The sequence below is a fragment of the Mirounga angustirostris genome, unplaced genomic scaffold (genome assembly GCF_029215605.1).
Source record: "Mirounga angustirostris isolate CCGP_5_RB_7025 unplaced genomic scaffold, mMirAng1.0.hap1 SCAF_9, whole genome shotgun sequence".
Lineage (NCBI taxonomy): Eukaryota > Metazoa > Chordata > Mammalia > Carnivora > Phocidae > Mirounga > Mirounga angustirostris.
This window is the reverse complement of record NW_026991717.1, coordinates 39,233,478-39,261,012: the sequence shown is the minus strand read 5'-3', so window position 1 is coordinate 39,261,012 and position 27,535 is coordinate 39,233,478. Positions and strand designations below refer to the sequence as shown.

General features: G+C 54.8%; 1 protein-coding gene across 2 annotated transcripts in view; it reads left to right on the top strand.

Annotated features, from left to right (window-relative positions):
• Nucleotides 1-25,245, top strand: part of SMAD6 (SMAD family member 6) — a 76,654-nt gene extending 51,409 nt beyond the window's left edge. For both annotated transcript variants that reach the window (XM_045899820.3, XM_045899819.3), the window contains one exon: nt 23,439-25,245. In XM_045899820.3, the coding sequence (XP_045755776.1) occupies nt 23,439-23,980 (542 nt within the window). In that variant the 3' untranslated portion in view covers nt 23,981-25,245. The remainder of the gene's footprint in view (nt 1-23,438) is intronic.
• Nucleotides 25,246-27,535: the final 2,290 nt, after the last annotated feature.

Here is a 27,535-nt window from a genome sequence, read left to right as displayed (position 1 = left end):
ATGAAATCCTGCTATTCCGTTTAACGGGGATATTTTTTGCAGATGTTGATTTAACTTAGCTTTGCAAAATATGTGAACTGTACCGTTTCTTTTCCTATTTTTAACGGTTTCAGGATTCTAGTTCAGCAACTCCACAGGCTCTGCCATGCCAACAGCGGTGTTTACTCCCATCCCTTGAAAATATTTGTTTTCCATTGCTCTGTCCGCCCTCCCCTCCATCCCACATACCCACAAAGGGGAGGGGTCCCCTACCACAGCAGAATCTTCCAGTGGAGACTCAATCAGGTTTAGGAATGGGTGGAATTGGGCTGATGGAGCTGGAAGGAACATCAGAGTTTCTTGTAGTCCGAACCCCTTGTTTTCTAGAAATGGACACTCAGACTGGGGAAGCGACTTGCCTCAAGTCACACAGCAAATTAGGAGCAGAGTGGCTTGAGGCATAAGCTGGCTCCTCTGGACAGAGGTGAGAGTGAGGGACTGGGGGTTCTTGTCTTATGGCTATTTTGGCTGTTTCTTCTCCCTAGAAGAAACTTTTCTCCTTCTCCCAGGAAGCTCTGGGCTTGACCCTCCCGAGTTGGGAGGGAAGTTCTGCTTCATGTCTATCTTGAGGCAGCTGTGCATAGTGGAAAAATCCCCCACTAAGAGTCCTGAGGCTCTTGGGATTTGGGGCAGGGCTTCTGCTGCCAACTAGCTTCTGTGACCTGGGAACATTGCTTCGTCTCTCTGAGCCTCAGTTTCCCCATCTGTACTGTGTGGGCGGTAGTCCTTGTCTCCCAGACTGTTGTGATGATCTCACGGAGGAGGAGGAGGACTTGAGAAGGTCTAGCATATAGCACAGCAGGTGTCCAGGGAATGCTTTTATAAAATCCTCAGCCCCTTCCAACTTCGATACCCAGAGTAGGACATGGGAGGAGAGGTGTCTTTGGGTGTCCAGCAGCTGTGTCAGAGACAGCAGGAAATGCCCCTTCCCTTTCCACTGGGACCTCCTCCAGCCACCCTTTCCTTGAGGAGGAGTCACCCAGAATGACAGGGACTCACGTGGAGTCAGGAGACAGTGGACAAATGATTTAGCACTGTGGGGCAGAGGCCCACAGCCTGAAGCCAGGACATCATCCCTGCTGGCTCCTGCGGTGGGGGGGCCATCCCCCCCCCCCGGACGGGTCTGTCCCTGACTCCCCAGGCGGGGCGGGGTGGGTTGGGGGGCTGGTCCATCTGGACTCTGACCCCTCTCAGGGCCTGGCACACAGTCTCTTGGAGGTCTCCTGCTTCTGGAGGGAGCCGAAGGCTGGTCTGGGGGTGGGGCTGGCAGGACATCAGGGCTAGCAGTTCCATGCTGGGGGCGCCCCAAGCACGCATTCCGCACACACGCCCTGGATGCCGGAATGTTCGCCGAGCTGAAGGAAATGCTGGCAAGACAGCGGAGCCGCGGGGAGTGCAGTGGGCCAGGCGCTGGGGCTGGAGCCCTCTGGAAACGTGGAGATGGCCTGGCTGGGGCCAGCGTGGGAGGGCCGGCCGCCGGGGCCGCTGGTGACCTCAGGGAGCCGTTGCCCAGTTTCTGGTCAGTCAGAGAGGGCCGGGACCCTCCCTGAAGCAAACTGCGCATCAGATCAACTCCATTTATATAAAAGTTGTCGTCTTTGTGTCTGCGGGGGGAGGTGGTGGGAAGGAAAGTGTGACTGGAACTTTTGTTGACCGAATTCATCATATGGATCCTTGTATGTTCATGACTCTTGGGTCTTTCAAACTCCTTTTTATTGGTAAATATAAAATCATGTGTCATTGCACAAGTCCTAGAGTTATATTCTCGTTATATAAAATTCAGAATACACTGATAGAGCAGAAGTCTTCCTCCCCCCCTCACTTTCCTCCTGGGAATTAACTACTCTAAACAACAAAACATGGTAGATTTAAACAAACAAACAAAAATGGGTAACCATATGGCAAGTCCAGACGCTAGTGACAGTAAATGTGACAAATGCTCTCAACCATATGCTGGATTTCCAGAAGAGACACACCTAAACAAAATGATGTAAGCAGGTCAAAACTACAGAAAGTGGAAAAGGAAAGATAAACACCAAAAGAAAGCAGGTACAACAGTATTAATAGGAGAAGATAGAATTCCAGGTGAAGAGCGTTAAAAGGAACCAAGAGGCAAAATTTTACACACTGATCAAGGGTTGGCAGACTTTTCTGCGGAGGGCCAGGTAATAAACATTTTCAGCTTTGCAGGTTCTGCCGTCTCTGTCCCACTCTCCACGCTGCTGGTGTGGCATCCACAGACAATGCATGAAACAGTGAGCATATCTGTGTTCCAGTAAAACTTTATTTATAAGAACAAGTGGTGGGCCAGATTTGGCTTTTGCTGATTCCTGACTTAGATCAAGGCTAAAACGGTCAGTAAGATATAATAACCGAGAACCTTTATACACCAACAGCGTAGCTTTGAAATCTCTAAATCAATGATAGACAGAAATAAAAAAAGAATTTGACAAGCCCTCAGAAGATTAGGGCTTGATGACACAGTACTTTCAGAAGTTGACAGATCCAGTAGACAGAGACACAGAATCGTGAACAACATTACAAACTTGTTGATAAATATGTATTTACAGATGCTTGTCTCACTGTACTGTACCAGGTCTTTGCTCACGCCTTGGATTTTTTAAACTAGAGTAGTCTGTCTTATCCTCTAAATGGGCTTGACAAATAAAGATCAAGAGAAAAAGTTCCCTATCTTCAGCGCTGAGTGCTTTGTACGGTCCTAGAGTTCCCACTTATAAAATCCACCTACCTGTCTTCTCGTATTAATCACACCCAGTTGTAGCCAGCGTTCCTGCCCATAAGGAGTAAATGGTCTTTTGGGGTGTGGGGTGTACACCCATGAAACAGTGGGGAACCGTCAGGGCCCTGACCCTCCTTGCCCACCACCTTTCCATGGCTCACTGTGCCCACACCACAACCCAAGCGCTCAACCCCATTCATATATTCAAGGTCTTGCATGGTCTGGCCCTAGCCAACCTCTTACGCTCTTTTTTACTCCACGAACCTTTCCGTGTTGTGTAATCCGGCCACGGGAGGCTGTTTGTGCCTTGTCGTCCCCTGTCCGAGTGCCTTGGCCCAGGTCAGTCCTCACCCCCAGAGCAATGCTTTCTTTCCCCTCCCTTCCACCCCCTTCTGCTCAGCTGTCCTCCCCTAGATGGATTTGGGGGTCGGGCCTTCTTGGCCCCATGCCCTCATTTATAAATGAGCATTATGGTGCTCTTTTGTAGCTGCATCCTCTCTTCCCTGGACTTGGAGCTCTAAAGGCAGAGGTGCGACTGGTCTCCTGACACCCCAGGAGAACAGTATTTTGCACAGCGTAGGTTCTAGAAGGTGCCCGTGGGAGGAAGTCAGCGTCTGTGGAGAGCCTCACTGCCTGCTGCACACCTGCTGGAAACGGGGAGGTCAGACTGAATGTTTATGCACCTTGGCACCTCCTTGGATTGGCCAAGAGGCCTCAGTTCTCTCCTTGTCTGTTAAATGGGGCACTAACAACATTACCTCGTAGGGTTGTGGTGGGAACTAGGTGTGCCTGGCACATGGTCAGCTTGCAGGACACGGAGGCTATTAGTACGGAAGTCTCCATCCAATGATTCTTTGTTGTGGGTGCTCTTGATCCCATTTCACAGATGGGGAACCTGAGGCCCCGAGAGGCTAAGGCCATTTGTCCCAGACCCACATCTAGGAAGCTGCAGAGGTGGGATTTGAACCGAGGTCCTGGATTCCAAGTCTCACGAGGAGGTGCGCCCTGCCCCAAGGCTCTGTCCTCGCGCACACCCAGACACACTGAGTCAGGGCCATCCGCGGTGGCTCCAGAGTGTCGCCTTCCCTGCCGGTCTCCTGGCCTGGCGCTGGGACCGCCACGTCCGTCTGATGCTAGGAAGTCCCTTTGGTTTGGTCTCCTTCCTGCCCCTGTCATTCCTCCCTCGAGGAACCCAGCTCTCTCACTACCATGCCAGGCTGTTGAACCCTCTACTCTTGGGATCATGATATATCAGCCAGAAAAGGGGCCTCTTAAATCTTGTTAAAAAGCATAGGTTCCTGGGCTCCACCCAAGACCCATGAATCAGAAACTCCAGGGGCGGGGCCTGGGAATCTGGACACAAGGGTACAAAGTAGGAGGAACACAGGCTCTTTTAACCCTTTTAGTTTTCAGGGTGGGAAGCTGGGCCTCGGGATGGGGTCCGCGTTGTGGGGAGGCCCAGTGAGCCTGGGGAATGAGAAAGCCCTCTCTGGACCCTTAACATGGGCAGTAGCTGCTGTCCCTTCCCAGTCCTGTCCCCACGCCTCCTTCCCCATCCCCCAGCCTCGAATCTCTAGAAGCCCTGTACAATGGAAGTGGTTGCGAACGGGTGTGCAGAGACCTTTCTGGAAACGCAGGCTCTGCTCGCAGACTTCCTGTGTCTTACAATGTTATCTTCAGAATAGGAAACTTTGCCCCATTTTTGCAACGCACATCCTTTGCCTGAGAGTCTGTGGTGGTGCCGGCCAGCCGGGGCGGGTCACTCCTCAGGCAGAGGTGGGGGTTGCTCTGACAGCAGCGTGAGGAAGGACTCTCTCCCTGTTACCCACAAGAACAAACAAACAGACCCTTTTGCAAAAATAATTCGTGTTGGCTGGCCTCATCAGGATTATTTGTTCCTTGAGCCCCGTGGTACCGAGGACCGAGTCCTTCCTCAGAGACAGGGAGCCCTAGCTGTGAGGCCTGGCCCCGCTGCCTGACCTCTGGCAAGTGATTTCTGCTCTCTGAGCCTCAGTTTCCTCTTCTGTAAGGGGAGGGCGTTGGGCCGAATGGTCTGTAGCCCTGACGTTTAGCAATTCCCCAAGAATCCTTTGATTGCCCCTCACTTCCTCCAAGTTTCTCTTTGAAATAAGCATGAGGTTGCTCTTAGAAAGTATGTTCCCTGGCACTCTCTAATTTTCAGAATTTCCACCAGTCCAAGAGTGGAATGCCCACCTTACCCTCAACAGCCAGACCTTCACAGGACCCATTGGGCTGGTGGGTGGCTTCCCCAGGTGACAGAGCCCATCCTGAGTTGGGAGCAGGGACGCGACCCTCCAAACTCAAGGGGGGTGGGGCCTTGCACGGGCTTGCAGTTAGCTACAGGCCCAGGTGGGTGCTCACCTCCTATAGGCCCGCTGCAAAGAATGTTCATGCTGTTTCTTTTACTCCTCTCAGACTGGAAGTCTTAGGGAGGGCTGTTTTGGTTTGAGGGAAGAAATATGTGTGTAGAGCCCACTAAATAACTTGGAACTGACCAGAAGGAATGATGTTTACAAAAACAAGAGTCTCTCTGATTTCCTTTGACATCTCTGTCATCTTGTCCTCGCTTCAGCCTCCGGCACGTCCTTCGCCACTGAGGGACCTGTCCCTCCAGGGACCCTGTGTTGTACCCTTGCACACAGTAGGCGCTTAGTGAGCATGAGGGAGGAGCCAGCCTCCTCAGCAAGGGCTCTTCTCACATCTCCGTGGTACTTCTGTTGGCTGGATCCCAAACCCACAATGAGTGGTTCCTGAAAACATCCGACCCACTCTTTCCCCTCAGGGAATTTGCTTCCAGGGTTTTGGGGTGGAGCTCCACATGTTCGGTAACCCCCCCCCGCACCGCCCCGCCAGGGCTGCTCTCGTGGCTGGGTGGGAGCTGTCGGGAGGGGGCGCTTTGAGAAGGTAGAGAGGCTCAGACTGGCAGGAATGACCTGCTAGGATGTGGTTCTTGGTGGGTTTCTTTTCTTTTTTTTTTTAAAGATTTTATTTATTTAATTGACAGAGAGAGATAGTGAGAGAGGTAACACAAGCAGGGGGAGTGGGAGAGGGAAAAGCAGGCTTCCCGTGGAGCAGGGAGCCCGATGCGGGGTTCGATCCCAGGACCCTGAGATCATGACCCGAGCCGAAGGCAGTCGCTTAACCAACTGAGCCACCCAGGCGCCCCTCTTGGTGGGTTTCTGTAAGTAGGTGGGTCCATCTGCTGGTTTTACGGTAAAGGCCAAGAGGAGGGCAAGGGTTGAACCAAGTCCCGCTCAAATCCCAAAAGTCTGGACGAAGATCTTTCATCTGTGGGTCAATGACAGAGCCCGTGGTGTCGGTGGCAGAATGTCTCTCTGGTTTCAGGATGCATGCACGTGCAAGCCCCTGCCTCAGTGTTTTTGTTGGTCTTAACTGATAGCAACTTTTGAAGCCCGAGAGGGAGGTGCAGAGGAGTTGGGGCAGCAGAGAAAAAGGGCCCACCAGTATGCCTGGCTTCCCTGCCCCACAAGCTGAGTCCCCTGCAAGGGACTCCGTAGAGAGAAGCCCCTGCTAGCCTCGGGAGCCCCTCCTCGGCTGGTTCCATCACCCGGCGGATGCTATCAGGGTCTTGGTGATCCAGAAGACGTCTGAAACACTCACAAGGCCAGTAGCTGTAGTTCCCCTGTGGGCGGTGGTCTCGGGGCGGGGCGTGGGGGGCTCTGTGGAACCCCTCCAGAACTTGGAGGCAGAAGGTGGAGGGAGAAGAAAACTCTTCTGGCCTGGAGGCCGGGCCTGATTCCCCGCCCAAGGTCAGCACCACTCACAGGGGCTCTGCATTCCCCAGGGGTCCTTAGGCTGGCAGGCTGCGGGGTAGCACCAGGACAGAGGCACCCCAGGGAGACTGGCGGCTCTGGGTCTCCCTGGCACGGCTCGAGCCCCCACGTGCCCGGTGACACAGGCGGTTGCTCCTGACTCGGTGGCCTTGGGGACCCGCCCGGCCGGAACCTGCCATTCCCCCGTCAGTGCCGCCTCCCCGACTTGGCAGGCCGACTGCTGGAGCTGGAGCGGCCCTCGGTATTTCCAGCTTGGCCCCCTGCCCGCCTCTCTGGGGCCTTGCAGTCTCTCCCTCGCGGGCCAGGACCAACACACCCTCTCAGCTTGATGGCTTCCCAGCCTCACCCGGGGCCTCTTCCTGCCACCCCACGCTCCCGGGCCTCTCACCTTGCCTGCTCCCCAGAAGACAGTATCGATGCCCCAGAGTGGAAAATGCAGCTGCCTCCCAGGGAGAAAGCATGGAGCCTGGCTTGTGTGTGAATCACCAAGGAGGCCACGACCGACCTTGGTTCACCTACTGCTCTGGGCACCTGAGGGGCTTGGACACGGGGTGCCCTCCCGCCCCCCGCTCTCACGCGCACTTGCCCCAGTTGGCTGGGTCCCCGGGCCCAACGCCTTAGGAAGTGCTGCTTCTTTAAGATGGGCACGGAGATAACTGGGTGGCCAGTTGGCCGGCTGGAGCCAAGGGCCACCACTCCTTCCTGGGTGGCCACTCGCTGAAGGGCCCCGGGGGTGCCGGGGGCTCGGCCGTCCAGGTGGCTTCCCAGATACCTAGAAAGGGAACAGTGACAACTCGGGCACGCCTCACCAGTGCAGGCAGATTGGATGGTGGGCGAATGGAAAGGCTGTCTACGAAACCAAGTTTTGTGATTTTCAAATACCACGGACTGTGATGCTAACCGGATAATGTTTCCTGTTGGAGGTCATTTGGAGATGTGCTTGAGTGAACAGATAAGCGCGATTTGTAATTGGTATGCCAGTTGTTTATACAGTCCTCATAGGATAAACAGTTCTCCTGAACCTTATTTATATTTTGCATTTGTTTATCAAAACTTTTTTTTTTTTAACTTCAACCCAGCTGCTTTTGGAATTATTACAAACTCTGGATTTATGAGTCCTAATTAATGGTACTTTATTATATGTGCACGATAATTTATCTTGGCAGCATGTGTGCTTTATCCAAAAGCCTCAGCGCTTAGGGTAAGGGAAGCCCAAAGTGTCCCTTCCTCCTCAGAGTGTCAATGTTATGTGAAGACTCCGGGGACAAATCATGTGTCTTTATCAGATCAAAAGCAGACATGTTATGGAGTAGATGAAGCGTGAGATTTCCAAGGTCTTTCCCAGACCATAGCCTCCGGTGTTGTCCCCAGAGCTTGACTGGCCTGTGGACACTCCAGGTGAAGTTGGCATATGGTAGGGTGTGTATGGGGCCAGTGGAGGAAGGAGAAAGGGAGGAAGATGACCAGGATCGGATACTCGATGGCACTTTCCAGCAACAACGGATGTTCATCCTTTTTTTATGATCTGATGTGTTCCCTCTACCATTTTTGTCCTTCACTAATGCTATGGCTCACCATCAGCGTTCTGGCAGCCAGCCCTGGCCTGAGCCTTTCCACATTACTTCCAGTCGGGAATGAAAGATGCTATTTGGTCCAAGGATGCGGCACTGGTTTTAGGAGACCTGTGCTCTGATTTCACAGCCGGATCTCACTATCACGGAGGGCTACAAGTTCACCCCAAGGGTGGTCACCTTGTTCTGTGGGTGCCCAGATTTCTTGGGGCGTTTACCCATGCAGAGGCCTCCCAATAACTTGACCCAGACACAGACGGCCCCACACGTCCATCCTCTTCCTCACCGTCTCTGCAGACGTCTGGATGACTTGAATAAACCTGAGCTCAAGTGTAGCGTCCCCTGCCTTCTGTCACCCAGCTGCCTGTCATTCTTCCTCCAGTGAGGGTAGAGCAAGAGAGCAGAGGGAATTAGAGGCAACACCTTCCCCAGCCCAGTCTCTGCTGGCCTCTCAGCTTCAAGTCTTGGGGTCCCCCTTTCTGGCTAGTGAGTATTATCAGGGGAGGGCTCACCGTTATCCCCTTCCTGCCCCCAAGCCCACACAGACAGCAGCCTTGCATCTTCTCCCCATGGCAGAGACGAGAAACTGAGGCATGCCATGGTCTTAGGGTAATGGTGGCACCCAGCTTGGGATGGAGCCGGAAAAGAAGACTTCTGGGGGCTTGGGTTTGGTGCTGTTATTTTTAACCCCTGTTTTCAGCGTCCTTTCTTGCAGCTCTGGCCACAAGACAGGGCTGGGATGTTGTGTGAGGCTTGATACCTCTCAGTGGGCCTGGCCTGTGAGCTCCGACTGACCGAGGAGGAAGCGGTTAGGTGGCCGGGAATGCAACCTGCGCCTCCCAGATTAATTAATAATTGAGAGCTGGCCCCCAGCCAGGCGGAGCTGCGAGAGATAGAGTGAACAAAGAGTGGTTAACTACAGTGGGGGGAGGAAAAGTTTGACTTTGCCTGTGGCTAAAAGGGAAATTCACAATGGCCATGATTTATGGGCTGAATTACTTCGGCTCCTCCTTAGTGGGCCCCGTGTGGGCATGCACTCCAGGAATGCAGACGCTGGCGGCCTGCAGGACCATTCGTGCCCACTGGAAGGGACGAGGAAAGGGTGGGGGGCCGTGTGGCCCGTGCCAGCCTCGGTGCAGGAGGCGCGAGGCACACCCGTGGGAGACAGCAGGGAGAGGGACTGCCCTGGCCGCCTGGCCGAGCTGGGTCTAGGCTAGAAGCTGAGTGCCCGCTGGGACACACTCTTTGAGGAGGAATGGAGGGAACAGTGGGTGTGGAGTCTGGCTGCCTGGAGTTCAAATCCCACTAATCGGCCGTGTGACCTTGGGCAGGGGCCTTAACCTCCCTGAGCCTCGGTTTCCTCGTCTGTAAGGGTATACCCGGGATCGTTCTCCGGGTTAAATGAGATGCGGCTTGTAGACAGTAGATGCTCACTAGCAGCTGGATTCCCAGGGAGGGACCAGAGATGAGGCCTCAGTGACAACCCAGTAATGGCAGGGGATGCCTACGGCAGCTGTAAGCAGGGTGCTCCCTCAGCAGAGCTCTGCTGGGCCCACGCGGCAGTGCCAGGTGTGTGCTTTTTGCTGGGGTGCAGACACGATTATTCACCCTCCTTCCCCAAGAGTCCCTTCGTGCCTGCCCATGACTCAGGAAAGACACTCCTTTCTCCCACTAGCACTCGGGTCCCTATGGCTGCCAGCAGCCCTCCACAGGGGGAGGCAGTTCTAGAAGGCACTGGGCATGGCCCTCAGTTGGGTTCAGCTCAGATGTCTCCCTGGGCTTCTTGTCTTTTCTAGAAGAAATCAAGGATTATGAACTGGATCATGGCAAACAAGCCCTATGCCCCTCTTAGCTGTGGGAGACCAGATAGAAGCACAGTTGACAGGACCATCGCTCTCGTGACTTGAGTCCTGCCGTGTGAGCCCGTGTGTGTTCAGACACAGGCTGAAGGATTACTTTGAGAAATACACAACTGTTCCTGAGCTGATGGCTAGAAGGAGCGCATCGGCCTCAGAAAACCCGGACAAGCCCTGATCTGCTTCCTTGTAAACCCTTGAGGACCAGGGGGCAGTCACCCCACCCCTCTGAGCTTTAGATTTCATAACCTAAAACGGGGTCACTTATGAATGGGCTCGGAGAATTGGAAAACCCTCCACATTTCAAAATAGCATCCCACTGTCACCATCACCACTGATGGGGGGATAGAGCCACCTTTCTTGGCTTGGGCTGTCGGGGCCGCGGGAGCCAAGCTTGCCCTCCTGCTGCTGTGGAAACCAGTATTGGACTGGGGGTTGAAGCGTGGGGCCGGGGCTGTGGGACTGTGGCCACCTGCTAGCCTGATGGGATGGACAGACTGACTGGCTCCTTCCCTCCCCTGCACCTCCCGCCCCGGATCCCACAAGCCAGCCCTTGACGGGCAGCTGGGAGCCTGGGCCGAGGCTGCTTCAGGCACCCACAGTAACACGGCCACAGACGTGCTGCCAAGCCCTTTTGCACCATTTCTGCAGGGAACATTTTAAATCTCGGGTTATTGCGTTCTTTACGGCAAATATTAGTATTAATTGTGGCTTAATGATCTGTCCGGTCAATATTAGTTTTTTGCTTATTACAAAGCCCTCCTGTTTGTTCTAGAAATACACGAGAGTGATCCAGGCAACCCTCACTTTAAGAAAACCCAGCAGGCTGGACTCTGCATTCACTGAAGAGGTGTGGTTTATGTACCGTTGTGTTGCAAAAGGGTATTTTAAAGAAAAGGATTTAATGCGGGGATTATTTTTGGACTTGAACACCCCTGCCTTTGGTACTTTAATTTGGGGGTGCTTATCCTAACCTGCATCTTCAGTGTAAAATCAAGGCAGGTGTGTTTGACTTGCAGAGGTCACATGACACTGTCTTGTTGGTAAATAACAACAGGCTGATGTTAGATGAGGCTTATTTTTGAGAGCTATGCAAACAAGAAAACCAGCCTCCCGCCCTGTTCTTCGGCTCTTCCATTCAGAGCCATGCCCTCTGTTCCCTTCACCCTCATTGACTTAGCAAGCCGCGGAAGTGAAATCCACCCCCATTGCCAACACAGATGACGGTAGACTGTAGGCGATTTTGGGGGGGTGGGGGGTTACTGAAACAAGCCTTGCGCACAGTGAGCTCATCCGGGATTCCATCAGCCAGGCTGCTTCTTGAGGATCAGCAAGTCGGAGCGATGCCTCGCCCCCCCTGCCTCAGTGTCCTGGCCTCTGAGCATCAGTGTTGTCACCTGTCAACTGGGAACAGGTGTGGCTGCTCACCTTTTTCAAACCCAGGGGAGACCCATGGATTTGCCTTCCCAGCTCTCGGCTGTAAAATCCATCTGGCACCCCACTGTCGGGAGCTGGGCGCCAGGGCCCAAGGGAGGAGAGGCAGAGCCGAGGGCAGCCTCATCCCAGGCATGGAGACGCGTGCCCTCCTGACGGCAGCATCACCGGGTCCCTGTGGCTGCCAGCAGCCCTCCATGGGGAGAGGCAGTTCTAGAAGGCACTGGGCATTGCCCTCAGTTGGGTTCAGCCCAGATGTCTCCCCGGGCTCCTGACGGCAACACCAAACAGGATGTGGTCACACCCGGGGACTGAGGAAGGCTTTTCAGAGGAGGTGATGTCGGGGTCTTGATGTTTGAGCAGGAGTCTGACAGATGTTGGGGCTTAGGGGAGGAAACTGTCGTGAGGGCCTTCGCGAACTCCCTTTGAGTGAGGCACTCTGCGAGGGAAACCAGCACTCCTCGGGGCCACCTTCTTGGTGTGCACCACGGGCCTCACTCAAGGACCGGTGCTCAGGCGGGGCCTCCGCTCAGCTCAGTGCACTGCCTTCACCCCTGAAATTCTGAATCATTTTTTTAAGTAGGCTCCACCCCCAGCACGGAGCCCAAAGAGGGGCTTGAACTCCCGGACCTTAGCTGAGATCAAGACCTGAGCTGAGATCAAGAGTCGGACGCTTAAGCGACTGAGCCACCCAGGAGCCCCCTGAGTAATTTTTGAACAAGGAGCCCTGCGTTTTCGTTTTCATATTGATCCCCAAAAGTGTGTCGCTGGTCCTGGCTCTCAGAGATGTCGGCATCTGCCCACAGTAACAGAGCTGTTTGGATTTGTGCCAGTTTTGCAAGTTTGCAGACTTGCAGTCTCAGGAGGCTGCCAGATCAAGGGAGAGTAGGGTGGGACAGAGTTCACGCAGAGTAGGGTGTCCACTGCACAGGGAGCTAAGGGACCCCAATGGCAGAAGGTGGTAGGGCCAGGGATTTGAGGGGTCCAGGCTGTGGGGAGCCTCACCTGCTTATCCCTCAGGCTGTTTCTATACCAGCACTGGGTTCCTGCCCCTGAGAGCTGAGACAGGCTGATGGAGGGTGATTTGGGGGTACTTTGCTTTTATGGCTTTATATTGGGTCCAAGCAGAAGTCTGGGGCAGGAGGTTTTCCAGTAAAACTCCCAATTGTATTTGGGAGAGAAAGGAAAAGCAGAGGTGCCCCAAATTCTCCCGGCTCCGGGAGCCTGCAGGGCAGGAACATGCCCGGAGACGGGCTTCCCTGGAGCACCCCACCATCTGCCACAGACCGCATCCTGCACCTCTGCCGCATGCCTAGGCTGTCCCCATCTGAACCCCCAAAGGGCCGATTTTGTTCTCTGGGGTCTCGGATTCAACAGGGAAGTCAAGGTTGGGTTGAATCAGTGAATGTTGGCAACTAAAGCTTGAAAATGAAAACCCGGCTTATGGGGCGCCTGGGTGGTTCAGTCCATGAAGCATCTGCCTTTGGCTCAGGTCATGGTCCTGGGGTTCTGGGATTGAGTCCCGCATCTTGTGCATGCTCTCTCTCTCTCTCTCTCTCTCTCACAGATAAATAAATAAAATCTAAAAAAAAGAAGAAGAAAAGAAAACCCATCTCAGCTGACTGAGAACCCTGAAGGCCGGGGAGGGGCCCAGTTTGTGTGTGAATTTGGGAATTGGGCCATCAACAGGGCCCACCTGCAGGCAGGGAGGATTGGGGGGGCCCCTTCCCTTCTCATAACTTCCACCTCTTTCCTGGGGACCCAGGAGGTGCCCAGCTTCATGATCTTGCACAAAGAGTGTTATTTTAGAATCTTTCCAGGGGCAATATGAAAAGCAAGGCTTCCCCACCCCAGTAGGTCTCTGGGTAAGAAAACAAACAAACAGATTCAGAGTCTGACTTGGTGATAAGACAAAAGAGGACTTGGAATGGGAGCAAAGTTCAGAGGCTTTTGTTGCAGAAACTGGTTCCTTCTCGAAAATGTGGGCTGATTTTATAAGCTGCTTATCGCTGTCTCTCCCCTCATAGACACTTCTCCGTCCGTCCTTCCCTCGCAAGGCCCAGGGAACCAGAATTCTCTCCCCCACCCCGACTCGGTCCCAGCCCTGCTTCCTTGGGGTCTTCTGTCTCTGGCTTAGGTGCCTGGGTTTCCTTTAGGAGGGCCAGGCTGGTCCAGGCAGGTGCACGGTGTTTCTGGTGTTGTCTGGTCCCCCAGGCTGATGGCAGCCCCAGGGTGGCTCTCAGAGGCTGAAGCTTCCCACAGTGTTGTAAGAAGGGAGCTGGGACCGGGCACAGAGACCCCGGGGGGAAGCCACTCCTCCCTCGGTGCAGGGAGCCTGGACCATCTCGCCGGGGTGGCAGAGCGAGGCGGATGCTGATGGCAGCAGGGCCCCAGCTTTGTCCCCCTTGAAGTAGTAGGTCCCAGGGAAAGTGGGGTGGGGGTGGGGGTGGGGGGAAGGCTGAGCAGGCCTGTGTGTTCGGGCCCGGGTGGGAACTTGTTTTCTGTCAGGGGTGCACAAGGAGTTCACTTTTCAGGACTTGTTTGAATACCGCACGGGATAAAGGAGTGGAAACCTTGCCCACCTCAGCCCAGGCTGCTACTTTGTTCCACCAGCGATGTGGGGCCGAGCAGGCCAGGGTCAGGCCGCCAAGGCTGGAAGAAAGGCCTTCCTGCAGTGCCCACAGGTCTTTCCCTAGAGAAGGCTGGTTATGGCCTGTGGCCACCGACTATCCTTGCACACCCTCCCTCCTAAGCCCATCCAGGGCGGAGGCTCTGGGGACCACCCCAAAGAGCAGAAAGGGCAGATGAGGCAGCATGGAGGGCCCAACAGAGAGTGTGAGGCCAGCCAGTCAGGATTCCCACCCTGCATTGCCTTGTGGCCTCTCCAACCTGGGGTCCGTCCTCTGAGAAGGGGGATGATTCCATCTCTTGGACTTGGGAGTTTCTAAAGAGAGAATGGATAAAGAGCCCGAGCGCCCGGCCCCTCCCCACCACCCTCAGGGACTCACCTGGGGTTAGTAGCCCTTTCCCAAGATCACCATTCTGCACTGTAACATCTAGAAAACGCTCATCGGGTTTTGGAGGGGTGGTGGGAGTGTGTGGGAGAAACTATACTAAAAACTCAAGAAGTATATATGTTTGCAGGACTGTGTAGGGGGCCGTTGGTAGCTGTTCTAAGGCATGCTTTTTGAAAACCCCACTGCCCTCTGGTAATGGTAAGGTGGGCGGCATGTGGTGGGGTGGTGGCCTCCCACGTTGCCACATCCAGGGACTCCCCCTTTTTTTAAAGATTTTATTTATTAGAGAGGGAAAGCGCGCGTGCACATGATGAGTGGGGGATGGACAGAGGGAGAGGGAGAGGGACAAGCAGACTCCCCACTGAGCAGGGATCCCAGCACCCTGAGATCATGACCTGAGTCGAAGTCAGGCCCTTAACCGACTGAACCACCCAGGCGCCCCCAAGGACCCCTTTTAATGTCCAGTCTTTATAGAGCCTTCCCATTCCAGCTCAGAGTGGACCTGGCTGGGTGGTCATTGTGCAGTCCTGTGGCATTACTCCTCCAGGTGGCAACCACGAGAGTAACACAGAGTCCCCTGTCTAATCAAAGCCTAGATAGTCGAGCTCAAATCCCAGCTTCGCAACTTCCTAGCTGAGGGCTATGGACACATTGCCTGACATTTGGGCCTCGGTTCCTTCATCTTGAAATGGGAATGACTGAAAGGGGTGGTGGGAGTGTAAAGTGACTTGCCAGTATGTCGAAATAGTGCATTTAAAGTGCTTCATATTCTGCCTGGCATTTGGTAAAGGTTCATTAAATGGTGGCTGGTTTATTAGTATTATTGGCTGGTTTATTTTATTATTGTTATTACTACTACTACTATTTCCCCTTGATTCTCAACTCCATTGGCATGTCTTATCTTTGTAAATATCATTACCTAATGTGAATACCTTTATGAACCAACGAGCTGACTCAGTCTATTAAATAATGTATACAAATAATATATAGAGATAAGATTTACGGTGGTTAATAATATCAGGAAAAATAAGAACAGCTGTTATTTCTGGAGTGCCTATTTCGAACCAGGCATTATTTGATGCCCTTGAAATGAATCCCAGCTGCCCGATGAAATAAGCAATGGTTGCATCCCCATTTCACAGATCAGGAAACTGAGGCCTGGGGAGGTAAACTCGTGTGCCCAAGATGTCACAGCTGGTGAGTGGCAGAGCTGAGATTCACATGCAGGAAGCTGTGCTCCTGAGCCCACGCTCTTAAATCCAGCCCTGTGCAGGAGACACCCGATGGGTCCCGGCCGTGTGGCGAATTTCCACCGTGCCTTGACAAGTCACTTGACCTCTTCCGAGCCTCAGTTTTTGCCTCTGCAAAGTTGTCAGTTTGGGCCCTGTAGCCTGTCTGTTTCCTGGCCTCCCTCCTCCCCTGCTGTCATTCCGCCTTGGCATTTCCATCTCATCCCTGCCTTGGGGGGTGGGGGGAGGCCATCCCCGAGCAGAGCAGCCGCCGACTGCCTGCAGGGGGGTGGCCAGCTCAGCCCTCGGCCCCGGAGACCAGCAGCCGAGAGAGCCCCTGAGGTGGACCCTGGGCAGGCGGCAGCGGTGGCCAGACCGCCCGTGATGTAATGACCGATTAGGAACTTCCTCTTGGAAGCCGGGCTTCCTCTAAGAGCCAAAGGTGCTGGAGCTGAGGTGGGGGGTGGGGAGGGGCGAGTGGGAGCGAATAAGAGGAAACTCCTGTCAGCTGGGCCCTGCTTTTGGAAAGAGTTCAGCAGAGAGGCTCGTTCTAAGCTGTTGACCATTAACATGACATGGCCCCGTGCGCATTCCTTCTCTGCTTTTACTGCCAGAGCCCAGGGGATAAAGGACTGGTCTCCCCCTCCCTTAACAAAAGAAAAAAAAAAAAAAGAGCCTCTAATTAATGCTGCATCTCTGGACTTGCTGCAAAACCCAAAGCCATTTCTGCAGCTTAAAATGACAAAGGAAGGTTAAGTGGAAACTCCTTTTCTCCCCTTAAGTTTGATTACAAAAACTACTTATCTAATGGGCAAACAGGGCTTTTAAAGGGGTGTTAGGTTAACCAGATGCAGGGCCACATAATTACTCCCAGGCCTGGGAGCCGCAGATGAAAAAGCTGCCGGTTGGGCGGGAACTTGAAGTCACAGGCATGACATGGGACAGAAGAAAGGAGCTTTCCAGGAGGGCAGGAGGCCCCAGTGCGACCCGCGAAAAGGGGACTGGAAAAGCCAGCACCCCCCCACACACACACGCTGGGGCTCCTCTCTGGCTCTGTCCCCAACTTACTGGGTGACCCTGGACAAGTCACTTCACCTCTCTGGGCCTCTGAGTCTCGCTTCCCAGCCCTCAGTGGGGTCTGGGTCTGTCTGCCCCGGCTCTGTGCTCATGTGAGGTGTGGCCGGGTCAGCCCTTTCCACCCAGCCCTAGGGGAGGCAGGGAGGCTGTTGTGGCCCCAAGTGGGGGGGAAGCAGCAACAAAGGCTTTGAACACGGAGGAGTATGGGCCGCCCGGCCGAGACCCTGGAGACCAGGAGGACGCGGGGCCCAGCCTGCCAATGCTGCGAGCCTTCCTGTCTCTCTCTCAGAGCCTGAGGGCCCAGAGACTTGAATCTGGGCACATCTCTGGTTCCCTTCACAGGATGGCCCAGTCCGAGGCAGTTTGGCCAAATGGAAAGGGGGGGATCATGAGAAAAACAAGCTGCATTGCGTGTGCTCAGGCTTTTGGAGAGTGCAGCCCACGGGGGAGCACATAGGAACGTTCCTGCCCTTTGTTTTGACAGAAAACTGCTGATTCGAAGAAGCTAAAGGCTTTTCTTGGGATTTCAGCTCTTCCCGCCACCCCCCAGGCTGCAGTCGGCCCCTTGGTGCCCCAGCAGCCCCCGCCTCCCCAAATTACACGTTGGGCTCGCAGCACCCTCACTGGGCAGAGAGGCCGAGAGGAAGGAATGCCAACCATTGGAGGGGCTGGCTCCGGTGTAGGGGAGAGCGCCTATTGTGGGCCAGTCTCCTCCTGCCCACCGCAGGCGTCCACCACCCTCTGGTGGCAGGAATGTGGGCACCACCGGGAGGCTGGGCCACCCCTGCCTAGTCTGGAAACACAGCGGCTGTCCCCTGGGCCACCGCAGAGCCCTGCTGAGGCCACTCCAAGACAGCCACAGGGGGCTGACCTAGCAGCACATTTTCATTCTTTCAAGGAATGCACCTTGGAAATGCACCTACATGGAAATGCACCCCTCCTCCGAGTATAGGTGGTGCGTTCGGACGGTGTGTACACCCCAGTTCCTACGGTACCGAGCCAGATATCAAACGTGTCCATCATTCCAGAATGTTCCCTCACGCCCCCTCCCAGTCATTCCCGCTCCCCAGAGGTAAACCCTGTTCTGATTTCTATCACTGTAGGTTAGTTTTGTCTACTCGAGGATGTTCTATTAATAGAAACAAACAGCCTATCTTCTGTGTCTGGCTTCTTTCACTTAGCACAATACATTTGAGATTCACCCACGGTGTTGTGTGTTTCCCTAGGTCGTTCCTTTTTATCCGTGAGTCGCGTTCCATCGTACGGATGTCCGTTATTTCTGTGTTTCCATGACCTTAGTCTGTTTGGGCTGCTATAACAAAAAAGCCATAGCCTGGGGAGCTTCAACAACATGTATTTATTTCTTACCATTCCTGGGGCTGGGGAGCCCAAGATCAAGGTGCTGGCAGTGTTGGTGTCTAGTGAGGGCCCAGCTCCTGGTTCTTAGATGGCCGTGTTCTTGCTGTGTCCCCAGGAGGGCAGAAGGTGAGGGAGCTCTCCTGGGCCTCTCTTCTAAGGCCACTAATCCCATTAATGAGGGTTCTACCCTCATGACCGAATCACCTCCCAAAGGCCCCACCTTCAAAGGCTATCGCGCTGGGGGGTTAGGATTTCAGTATCTCAATTTCAGGGGTTCATAAATATTCAGGCCCTAATACCCATCCTCCCGTTGATGGACACCTGAGCCATCTGCCTGGTTTGGTGACTGCAGGTGGAGCTGTTGTGAACATTCACTAAATCACAGAGATCTTGAGCTCATGATTCACATGGGAAGCCTGAGGCCCGGAGAAGGAAGATGAACTGCCCAGTGCAGGCCCAGAGGCAGGACCCCTGACTGCAGGACTCCTGACCCCCCCCCCCCCGAGCCTGGGGCCACTCTGCCCCAGACACAGCGCCAGACCGCACCTCTCCTCTCCTACCACCCCCCCCACCCCAGAGCCCTCCGAGCCAGGACCCAGAGTCTGGCTGGGAACTAGGCCAGGCCCCGAGCAGGGGGTAGTGAGCAAGAGTTTCGGTCAGAGCGCGGTCATCTTTGATGTTGTGCACTCGGGTCTGACTCCCTGGTATTTATTTGCAATTAAGGAGCTGGTTCCTAATTAGGTTGATGGCGGGACCACAGCCTTGGAGACACGAGGAGAAAAAGATCTTCTGCAAAAGACTGTCCCCTCGCACCCTGAGCGGCAGCCAGGCTGAGGACAAGGAGCACGGTGGTGGAGTGGGGCTCCGCCACCATGGGGGAGGGCAGAGGTTTGGGGGGCCGGCCTTCTCATTTGCAGGGAGCAAGCAGGTCAGCTTGTATCGGCCACACTGCCTGAGACCCGAATCCACACGGGTGTGTGTGTGTGTGTGTAAACCAAGCCACAGTGGCCCTTGACTTTGTTCTAGACATTCAGCTATTCTTGCTCCATTCCTCATTCCTGTGCTGGTGAGCACCTCTCTTTAACCTCGGGTTCCAGGCTAGAAGCTAAACCTTCCCATCAGTACAGTGAGGGACGCTGCCATCCACTATCCTGTTGTACCCTCCCATGGTGGTGACCCTGGGTCATGACCCCCAACACCCCTAAGGAGCCCTGCCTGGCCTTTGAAGGGTTAGGGCCAGCCCTGGGGCCGGTAAACAGACAGCTACTTCTTTCTGCACCCAACTGATCTGCTGCTGGAGTTTCCAGAAAATCCAAAGATGGACCATATAAATGAGACGCTGGATTATGAATAAGTCCATTTTACAAGTGGGGAGACTGAGACTTAGGGACACTCAGGGGCTGGTCCATGGCCACACATCCAGTCAGTGGTGAGAGCCTTAGGTCCGTCTTACTCTGAAACCCTTTGGCTCATGTGACAAGCACTGGATTAGAGTTCTAGGGTCCCAAGTTCTGGTCCCAGTTCTGCTATCTGTTGCTGTGTGTGCTTTGGTGAGTCCCCCTGGACCCCTGGGGTGCCATCCTTGGGGCACAAGGACATTGGATTCAATTAGTGGTTCTCACAGGCCAGTCTCTGTTCTATGTTTTCACTGGTCCACAATGAAAGAGATAAGAAAATTTCTTATAATCTAATTGTGTTAACTTTTACATTCCTGATTTAGGTTCTAACTATTTCATTATTATCAAATTATACTTTCTTTTGTGCTAGTGGTAGTCGATGGTCTTGGGGTTTTTAATAAGTCTGTACATGACAAAATAAAACAGTAGTAACCCTGTATATTCACAGTCCCTCTGTTAAACAATGTATTGGTTTGTGAAAACCCAAAGTGTTGGGGCTCCCTGGACAAGATGATGTCAGTGGGTCCCTCAAGCTCTGGAGCCCTAAGAACCCAAGAGCTGGGTGGGGACAGGGAGCCCCGAGCATGGTGATGTGCTCACTTGCTGGCTCGCTCTTGGGAGACCTCAGACCTCAGTCCTTGCCCACCATCCCTTGGGGCCTGAGACCACCGGCCCCACCTGTTGGGCAGGATCCAATGGGAGCTGGGGGTCAGGGCAGTGGGCTTACCCTTAGGATGAATTTTAGTTCCTTCCTCCTTCCCTTTTAGCATGTTCTTCGAGCACCCTAGGGATACATGCAGTCTTGGGACAGAGGTAGAGAGGATGGAGGCCCACCCCTTCCTACTGGAAAGTTTAGACCGGCCAGGGGCACTGACCAACAGCACAGACACCTGCTCAGGCCTAGGGAGTGACTGCATTGAGGGCCGCAGGGGCGTGGGAGGGAGAAACCAGAGAGGGCTTCTCAGAGGCAGCATCCATCTTCTGGAATTTGAAAGACTTGGCCAGGAGCCCAGGTGTGATGAAGTGTTACCCAGTTTGCTTAACCAGAGAGGGTGCAGGAGGTGAGGCTGGGCCCAGGCAGCTCTGTGGGGTTCATTTCCCAAGCACAGGAGCCGATCCCCATGAGGAGTGCTAGAGCAAGGCTGGAACATGGGTATTGATGAGGTGGGGGTAGATGATGAGGGGCATTTGGCTTGGCCGGGGTGGAAGGTGCTAAGAGGAGGGGGACAGGAAGTATCCCCCCCACCCGCCCTCAATTCCATTACTCTCAACCTCCCTCCTCCCCCTCCTCCCCACCCCCCTTTTCTGACTGCCAAAGTGCTTCTTCACCTTTTATGATGGAGTGGCTCCACCCTGGGGCAGAGCTGCCACTTTATGACTGAGTGGCCCTCTGAGCCTTATCTGTAGAGGGGGGATAGCAGTAAGCCTCACTCAGTGAAGCTGCGGTGCGCCCTCGGGGAGCGAAGGCCTTTCACGGGGTGGGGGGGCGGAGTGACTCACCGGCTTGTGGGTGAGCACCTCTAGGATTCAGACCGTGAGAGCAGTCTGGTCACACACAGGAACCCTGAGGCTTAGAGAAGGGAGGGGACTTGTTCAGTGCAGGGGCTTCAGCGGGGAGTCTACCCGGAGTGTGGAGACGGCCTCCCCCCCCGCCCGGAGTGTGGGCCTGGCACTGAGGCTGGCCCTGGCAATCTCTCATGTGTACCCTCGACCAGCTCATGGCACCTCCCTGGGCCTCAGTTTCCTCACCTGTGGAACGGGCTGGTAATAGAGGTGAACCAAGTCTGTTGGGAAGAAGGTGCCTGGCTGATGCAAGGCTCTCAGTGATGCGTGTCCTCTCCTGTCACCCAGCATTCTGCAGGCACAGGTGTTTGCTTCCCTCCCTCTCTGTTTCTGGTACACTAAAGGGACTCTCACTGCTCAGGAGAAGACCGGCGCTGGAGTTTCACGGCCGGGCCAGGATCGTGCTGCTTTCCTACCTCTTAGAAACTCCCAGACCTGTACCGGATGGGTGGATGGATGGATGGATGGATGGATGGAGAGAGGGGCCATAGCTTGCAGTGTTCTTGGCTGCCCACCTGCTGGGACCCGCCTAGTTGCCTGCAGCTTGGTCGCCCACCCAAGCTAGAGCTGTTTCTCTGCCTGCTGGCCAAGGGGCGAGTCAGCTGAGGGCAAGGACCAGTGTCTTTTCTCCGCTCCCCCCCCCCCCCCCCCCCCACTGCACACTGGCCAGAACCAGGAGGGGCCTGGAGGGGACTTGGAGGCAAATTAATACATTATCAGGAGTGACCTGGGGACCTGTGTCTGGGACCTCAACACCAGGCAGAGGGTGAGGGGCACGCCCTTTGGGGCTCTGCCCAGTCCAAGGCCTCAGCGGAGTTGGCAGCCTACAGGACGCCCTTCGGGAAGACACTTTCCTGCTAGGTGGCTGGGTGGGCCTGCCAGCGCATGGGAGGATCGGAGGGGCCCCGTCACCCTGCCGCTCTGGGGCTTCTAGGCGGGGCTGGGCTGAAGGCAGACAGCTGACCTCGCCCAGGCTCCTGAATGAAGTTGTTAGCAGTGTTTTTTCTTCCTCGGGTTTGGTTGGACTTTGATCAGTTTCCCTAGGAGAAGCCACACCGTGAAATGCCTCACTGTGTTCCCATCCCATTCTCGGGAGAACCGCTCCCTCTGTGCATGAGCCCCATCCAAGGGCTGTGTGGGAACATGTGCCCCCACGGGGCAGTCACGGATGCCCACCTGCTTCCCAGAACTCTGCGCTCAAAGGAAAGACCAGATTCTGCAAGACCAGGTTTCAGAATCTGAGAAGCTGGCCACACACGGGAGCGGCAAAGATGGGGCTGCCCAGGCCTCTGTGTGGCCTTCGGTCTGGTGTCAGAAAATTGTTCATCCAGACCTGTGGACATGCACACATGCCTCAAGCTGGAGGGGAAGGGAATTCCAGTCATCCAGGCCACCCCTTTGCTGTCCATGGGGAAACTGAGGCTCAGAGAGGAGCCGCACCCACCTTGGAGAGCTGGCGATCCCTGGAGCCCTTGCGGGGCAATTTGCTTTAACATTCGGAGACCCTCAGCTTCCCTGTCTCACAGAAGGGGCTGCAGTTCGGGTGAAAATCTGCACTTAATGCCAAGAGAGCCACCTTGAGGGGTGGAGGGTGGGGGTTACTGGGAAACTAGGCATCATGCTCAAGGCCAAGGCTGGGAGCATTCTGGGCTGGAAGGGTTTCTGGGGGCCAACCCCCCCCCCCCCGTGTCTTCCTGTGCCTGGGTCCCCTTTGAGTGGTGATTTACGCCCCCTAATAGCTTAACCCCACTCTGTTCAGGTGGAGGCTTGGACTGGCGGGGCTCAGACCCAGGCCGGGCTGCGCACTAGCTGTGTGGCCTCTGGCAGGCTGCTGGTGTCCGCCAAGTCTTGGATCCTCAGCTGTAAAATGAGGAGAAGGTGGCCTGGTCAGGGAGTGAGGGGAGGACCCAGTGAGTCAGAAGGGCAGTGTGCAGCACCTGGAACATTGTAGGTGCTCGGTGTTCAGCCCCTCCTTTGGGTGTGTGTGTGTGTTGTGGGGCGGGGCGGGGGGGGGGGTGTCCCTCTCTCCTGCTAGCTTGAGCTTGGAAAATTCCACGGGCAGGAGCCGGGTGCGGTTCATGTCTGTGTACCCAGAGCCCGGAGCACGCAGTGGGCGACTTGCCTTCTCTGTGGGCTCCCCTTTGCGTGTGCGTCGGGGGCAGTTCTCCCGCGAGCTACAGTTCCTGAGGACAACCCGGCAGGCGTCGGTGCCCGCAGGTCTGCTGAACGCCGCAAACCCCACCGACCCGCCCCCTCCAGCGAGCGGCGCCACCTCTGCTCCCCTCTGCCCCCCACCTGCCCCCCCATTAACCGCCCCCCGTGCCCTGTGCTTGCCCCGCAGACGCCAGCATGTCTCCGGATGCCACCAAGCCGAGCCACTGGTGTAGCGTGGCCTACTGGGAGCACCGGACACGTGTGGGCCGCCTCTACGCGGTGTACGACCAGGCCGTGAGCATCTTCTACGACCTACCTCAGGGCAGCGGCTTCTGCCTGGGCCAGCTCAACCTGGAGCAGCGCAGCGAGTCGGTGCGGCGCACGCGGAGCAAGATCGGCTTCGGCATCGTGCTCAGCAAGGAGCCCGACGGCGTGTGGGCCTACAACCGCGGCGAGCACCCCATCTTCGTCAACTCGCCCACGCTGGACGCGCCCGGCGGCCGCGCCCTCGTCGTGCGCAAGGTGCCGCCCGGCTACTCCATCAAGGTGTTCGACTTCGAGCGCTCGGGCCTGCTCCAGCACGGGCCCGAGCCCGACGCCGCCGACGGCCCCTACGACCCCAACAGCGTCCGCATCAGCTTCGCCAAGGGCTGGGGGCCCTGCTACTCACGGCAGTTCATCACCTCCTGCCCCTGCTGGCTCGAGGTCCTCCTCAACACCCACAGATAGCGGCCCGCCGCGACCTGCCCCAGCGCCCAGAGACGCAGCCCCCCACGGACGACACCCCCCAAATATCATCTACCTAGATTTAATATAAAGTTTTATATATTATATGGAAATATATATTATACTTGTAATTATGGAGTCATTTTTACAATGTAATTATTTATGTATGGTGCAATGTGTGTATATGGACAAAACAAGAAAGACGCACTTTGGCTTATAATTCTTTCAATACAAATATATTTTCTTTCTTTTCCTCCTTCCTCCTCTTCATTATTATTATTTGTTTTTGTTTTGTCTTGTTTTTTTTTGTTTTTTAAAGAAAATGATACAGCAGAGCTAGGTGGAAAAGCCTGGGTTTGGTGTATGGTTTTGGAAATATTAATGCCCAGACAAAAAGCTAATACCAGTCACTCATTGATAATAAAGTATTCGCATTATGGTTTTTTTTTTTTTTTTTTTAATGTCTTCTTTTTAACAAAGAGGGACATGCAGGGCTTCCGTGGGTCTCTGACCCAGCCAGCATCCTGAAACTTGATTTCAGTCTTTTACCAGGGAAAGAGTAGAGGGGATAAATTGAGAACGGAGGAAGGGCATATGTTTACTGTTGAGGCCAGAGAAGGTTCTCATGTTCCCTCCTGCCCATGGCTGCACTGTGTCCACAGGTTGGGGGTGTGTGTCGGGGTGGGGGCAGGGAGCTTTCCAGGTCTGATGGGGGAGGCTCAGGTCCATGCCTCCCATCTCTGAACTGTGCACGAGCTACAAGAAGACACTAATTCTCATCACTCTGGGGAAATGGCCTGAGGAAGAAAGATACATTGGGCCTCGGGCCCACCTGCCACCTTCGAAAACCCACCTAAGCCCCAGGGTGAAGCTCCTTTTAAGACCTAGTCAACCCACTCTCGCACCCCTCACCCAAGAGCTCAGAACTAGGCCATCTGGGGTTGTATTTATGATTTATGCAAAGGCAGGTCGTTTCTTTCTACTCTATAAAAGGGAAAAGTTGAGATTCTGGAAGAGCAAATGACTAGCTGATAACAGATCAGGGTTAGAAGTCACATTTAATTGTAGGACCAGAGCCATATTAAATCAGTTTTCTCTCTTGAGAAAACTCAAAAAAAAAAAAAAAAAAGAAGGCTTCCTTGGCCAGATAACTAAGGGGAATGTTACATTGTATATCTTCTTTCTTGGAGATTTACATTAGCATATTAAGTGCTCGGAGAAGTCATGTGTATTATCTATCGCTGCGTAATAAATTATCCTAAAACGTAGCAGCTTGAAACTAACATTTCTTATCTCTCCCAGTTTCTTGTGTTCAAGAATGCAGGAGCCGCTCAGCTGGGTGGTTCTGGTTCAGGGTCTCGTGAGGTTGTAGTCAAGCTGTCGGCCAGGGCTGCAGTCATCTGAGGCTTGTCAGGAGCCGGACAACCCGCGTCCAAGCTCACTCACGTGGCTGTTGGCTGGCGGCCTCAGTCCCTCACCCCACAGGCCTCTCCACCGGGCTACTCATGACATGGCTTCCCCCAGAGCAAAGGATCCGAATGAGAGAGACCAGGAGTGAAGCTGCCATCCTTTATCACCTTAGCTCGAAAGTGACATGCATCTCTTTGCCATATTCTATGGATCACTGAACGGTTCTTGCTGATGATGAGGGAGGGGCTACAGGAGAATGTGAATGACAGGAGGCGGGGATCGTGGCCACCACATCCTCTGAGGAGTGCACCGTTTTACTTTGCTTCCCAAAGTTATTTACCGATGGACCCTTGTCCCCACCCCTGCTAATCCTGTCCCCTTACCGAGGCATACCGGTGCTTCTGACAGTGCCAACCCCCGGACACAGCAGGGCGCCCCACACTGAGGCCCTGTCCCCATCGGGGGTGCCTGCCTTACTGGGGTATTCTTGGTGTGGGGTCAGTGTGGGGGGCACTTCGGGCTCAGGCAGTTAGCGGAGTGCAAGACGGAACAAGGAGCCGGTTCTGTGGGGGTGTTACGGCTCTGGTCCTCACGAGCAAGTGACAGGCTAAGGGTGGCAGAGGGGACAGGAGCAAAGGGGTGACGCCGTGGGCCTGGAAGAGACCAGGAGGCATCCGTTGCATGCAACACCTAGGAGGCAGGAGAAGGTAGTCTTCAGACACTCATGCTCTGGAGCCAGGTTGCCTGAGTTCAAATCTGGTGTCTGCCCCTAGAGTGACTCTGGAGACTTCTCATCGGGCCTCAGTATTACCATAAGGTGGGTAAGATGGGGCTAACACTGCTCCTGCCTGAGAAGTGGGTTCGAATTGGGAGAAATAAGGACATCACACAATTCCTGGTCCATCATCCGTGTATATCAGCTGTTGGGAATACAGGGCTGGGACTGGAAAGGGAGGCGGGCCTTCAGATATTAAGGACTCGGAGCTGGGGTGACAGGTGGTGGGGGGTGGGACCCTGGCTTCTGAGTGGGCCAGGGTCTGTGCGGGCCTTGTTTTTTTTTTTTTAAGATTTGATTTATTTGTCAGAAAAAGAGAGCACAAGCGGGGAGACTGGCAGGCAGAGGGAGAAGCATGTTCCCTGCTGAGCAGGGAGCCTAACGTGGGACTCGATTCCAGGACCCCGGGATCATGACCTGAGCGGAAGGCAGGCGCTTAACCGACTGAGCCACCCAGGTGTCCCTGTGCAGGCCTTTAGAAAGCACTTTGTAGGGGCTTCCCAGCAGGAAGGCTAGGCTGCAGGCAGGAATGAGTGAGCTGAGACCTACCTGCACGCACCGGGGCCCTCCAGCGCATAGGGCTCACCAACACCAGTCTCTAGAGAGGGACTCTTTGCTCTCCGAGGAAGCAGCTGGTCACCCCATGATGCCTAGATGTGGAAGTAATGATCACAATCCCCCTTTATCAGGGAGCAAGAGGGACAGGGATTGACACTCCCACCCATTTCATAGATGAGGAAACTGAGGCCCAGAGCAGGGAAGTGCTCACCTCAATCCCATAATCGTGGATGTTTGGATATGACCCAGATTGCCTACTTCCCACCACAGGGTCTGCTCTATGCAGACCAGATACCGACGTCCTTTTGCCCTATTCCAGATTCTCAGGGTGCCCACTCAGCCAGATGACAATGATTCTAGAATGAAGCCCCACGGGCCATGCTGTCCTTCAAGGAAAACTTTCTCCTGGTTCCCCTGCCAGGCCCTTTCACTCTCCACCGCCACCCTCAGGCCTGAGCCTCCGGGGGCCCAACCCGTGCTCTGCTGTCCCGTCGGTCCAGGCCTTGGTCCTCCTCTCGAGCCCTGAGCCAAGCTGAGCTGTTCCACGTGAGGGTGGGCGAGGAGTCACTGGGTTTCTCGTCAAGGCAATGACTGGTAACAGGCCCTGCTGGTGAGCCCTTTCCACACGCTAAGAACTGTTCGTATCCCTGGTCTCCAGCGGCGCCTTGGCGAGCGTGGTCTCCATCATGTCCCCACACAGATGGAGAAACCGATGCTCACACGAACGCTGTCATTCGCCCGCGCTCCCTGGGAAGGAATAAGCCCTCTGTGTCAGAGGCCAGCTCGGGCTCCTCCTGGGTGCTGCTTGTCACGGG